Source organism: Limulus polyphemus, unplaced genomic scaffold (genome assembly GCF_000517525.1).
Source record: "Limulus polyphemus unplaced genomic scaffold, Limulus_polyphemus-2.1.2 Scaffold895, whole genome shotgun sequence".
NCBI lineage: Eukaryota > Metazoa > Arthropoda > Merostomata > Xiphosura > Limulidae > Limulus > Limulus polyphemus.
The window spans coordinates 181,682-183,379 of record NW_013666505.1 but is presented as its reverse complement, the minus strand read 5'-3'; the positions used below and the strand labels follow the sequence as shown (position 1 = coordinate 183,379).

At 31.3% G+C, this 1,698-nt stretch overlaps 1 protein-coding gene across 3 annotated transcripts in view; it reads right to left on the bottom strand.

The window, feature by feature from the left end:
* LOC106461087 (tyrosine-protein kinase JAK2-like) overlaps window positions 1-1,698 on the bottom strand; it is a 195,096-nt gene that overhangs the window by 113,654 nt on the left and 79,744 nt on the right. For all 3 annotated transcript variants that reach the window (XM_013920877.2, XM_022387962.1, XM_022387963.1), the window contains one exon: window positions 770-927. In XM_013920877.2, the coding sequence (XP_013776331.1) occupies window positions 770-927 (158 nt within the window). The remainder of the gene's footprint in view (window positions 1-769; window positions 928-1,698) is intronic.

The window sequence follows — 1,698 nt, the reverse complement described above, 5'->3', positions numbered from 1 at the left end:
GTCGAGGGGAACAAAGTGGTATTGACTATCACATTATAATGCCCTCACAGCTGAAAGGGTGAGATGAGGATCAGAATCTGCAACCCAAGGATTTGGGGAATGAAAGATTTATGTATGGCCGTAACAATAAACTGTTCAATACATATATTCCAAGAAAATGAGATACTTTCCTTGGTATTATAATTCACAGAATATTGCAGATGCCACAATGCTTACTAAATTCATGGCTCACAATATATTCAAACAGAATATCAGTACATTTTTAATAGTACACAAGTATTATCCCCATTACCTTACAGACATTCAGAAGGTATCTTCTGTATTGTATTGTTAGTATGTTTAATTTTATAAAAAATATTCTGTTGTTGAGTTCTGTTGCAGCCTTATAATGAAGATTATATTGAAATCAGAGAAATATGGCATCCTACTATGAGAATTATAGGGAATCCACTCCTTACTGTTTATTCCAAGTTTATGATGTACACAGGGCTGAATTAAGGTTTAGTTGGGGCCCTAGGCTCGAGTAATACTTGGAAATAATAATAACTCACTCTTGCCTCTATTCTGCTAGATTTACAAACCATAATTGGAGGCCTATGCATTAATCCAGTACTGGCTGTAGGATTCATTCTGTCTCAAGCTAATTTAAATTATCCTGTAACTGACAACCTCTTTAAATAACAAATAATTCTACACTCATTTTGAAAAGTTATGTTAACAGTCTTTAAGTTGTATTTTTTTTTTAAACTAAATTACAGCGATATCATACCCAACAGGTCCATGAGCTTTCATGGACTTCAGACTAAGAAGAGATGGAGTTGCTAGTTCCTTGCACAGGTTGAATGTCCACTTCTCAATCAGCCGGTAGTAACCATCCAGTAAGGAAATAAAAGAATGCATAACATCTACCCCATTAAATCTAAAATGCTGAGAATAAAAATATGACAATGAATATATGAAAAAATATTAAAATCAATAAGTAAAAACTTTAATTTTTCTACACAAAAGCAAATTCAAAACTAAAATATAAATTGCATCTCAAAAAAATGTATTACACATTTGTACATATTATACGAGGTCTCATTATGTTTATCATTTATTAAGTTTACATTTAACCCCCTGTTTGTAGTAGGTCAAAATGTATACATCACAACCTTTTCACTGAGTTACTTTATTAATAATGTATGTCAATAAATTTGGCATCAAACTGTAGTTTACAATTCAAATTTTAATATTACACAACTTTTAATTACTTAATTTCACAAGAAAATATTTAGATAAATTCACAGTCTTCACTTCTCTTTATAACATGACACTTCTTCACTCTGAATTGCTAATTTTAGGTTTTCTTTTTACTCTGTATGAACTTCCGAGTTTAGCATAACTTATATATCTATATATTATGAATAATACTAACACATAATGTAAACTTAGAATCTCCAATCTTCTTGCTTTACTGAAATATACATACAAAAGTCAAACACACACATGCTATGCCCTATTATCACACCCCTCTCTTTCAACTATCTGATAATTGCTATTGATTATTCTTAAGCAGCTGAAAGTGTAATTTTAATTTGCTGAATTTTCTGTAAAGTTGGCTCATTCTGTCAGCAGTTTTAAATTATTCAACCTCACTCTAACCCTTTCCATACAGGTCATAGGTGAAAGGCCATGTCATCTCATTTGTTGAATCGC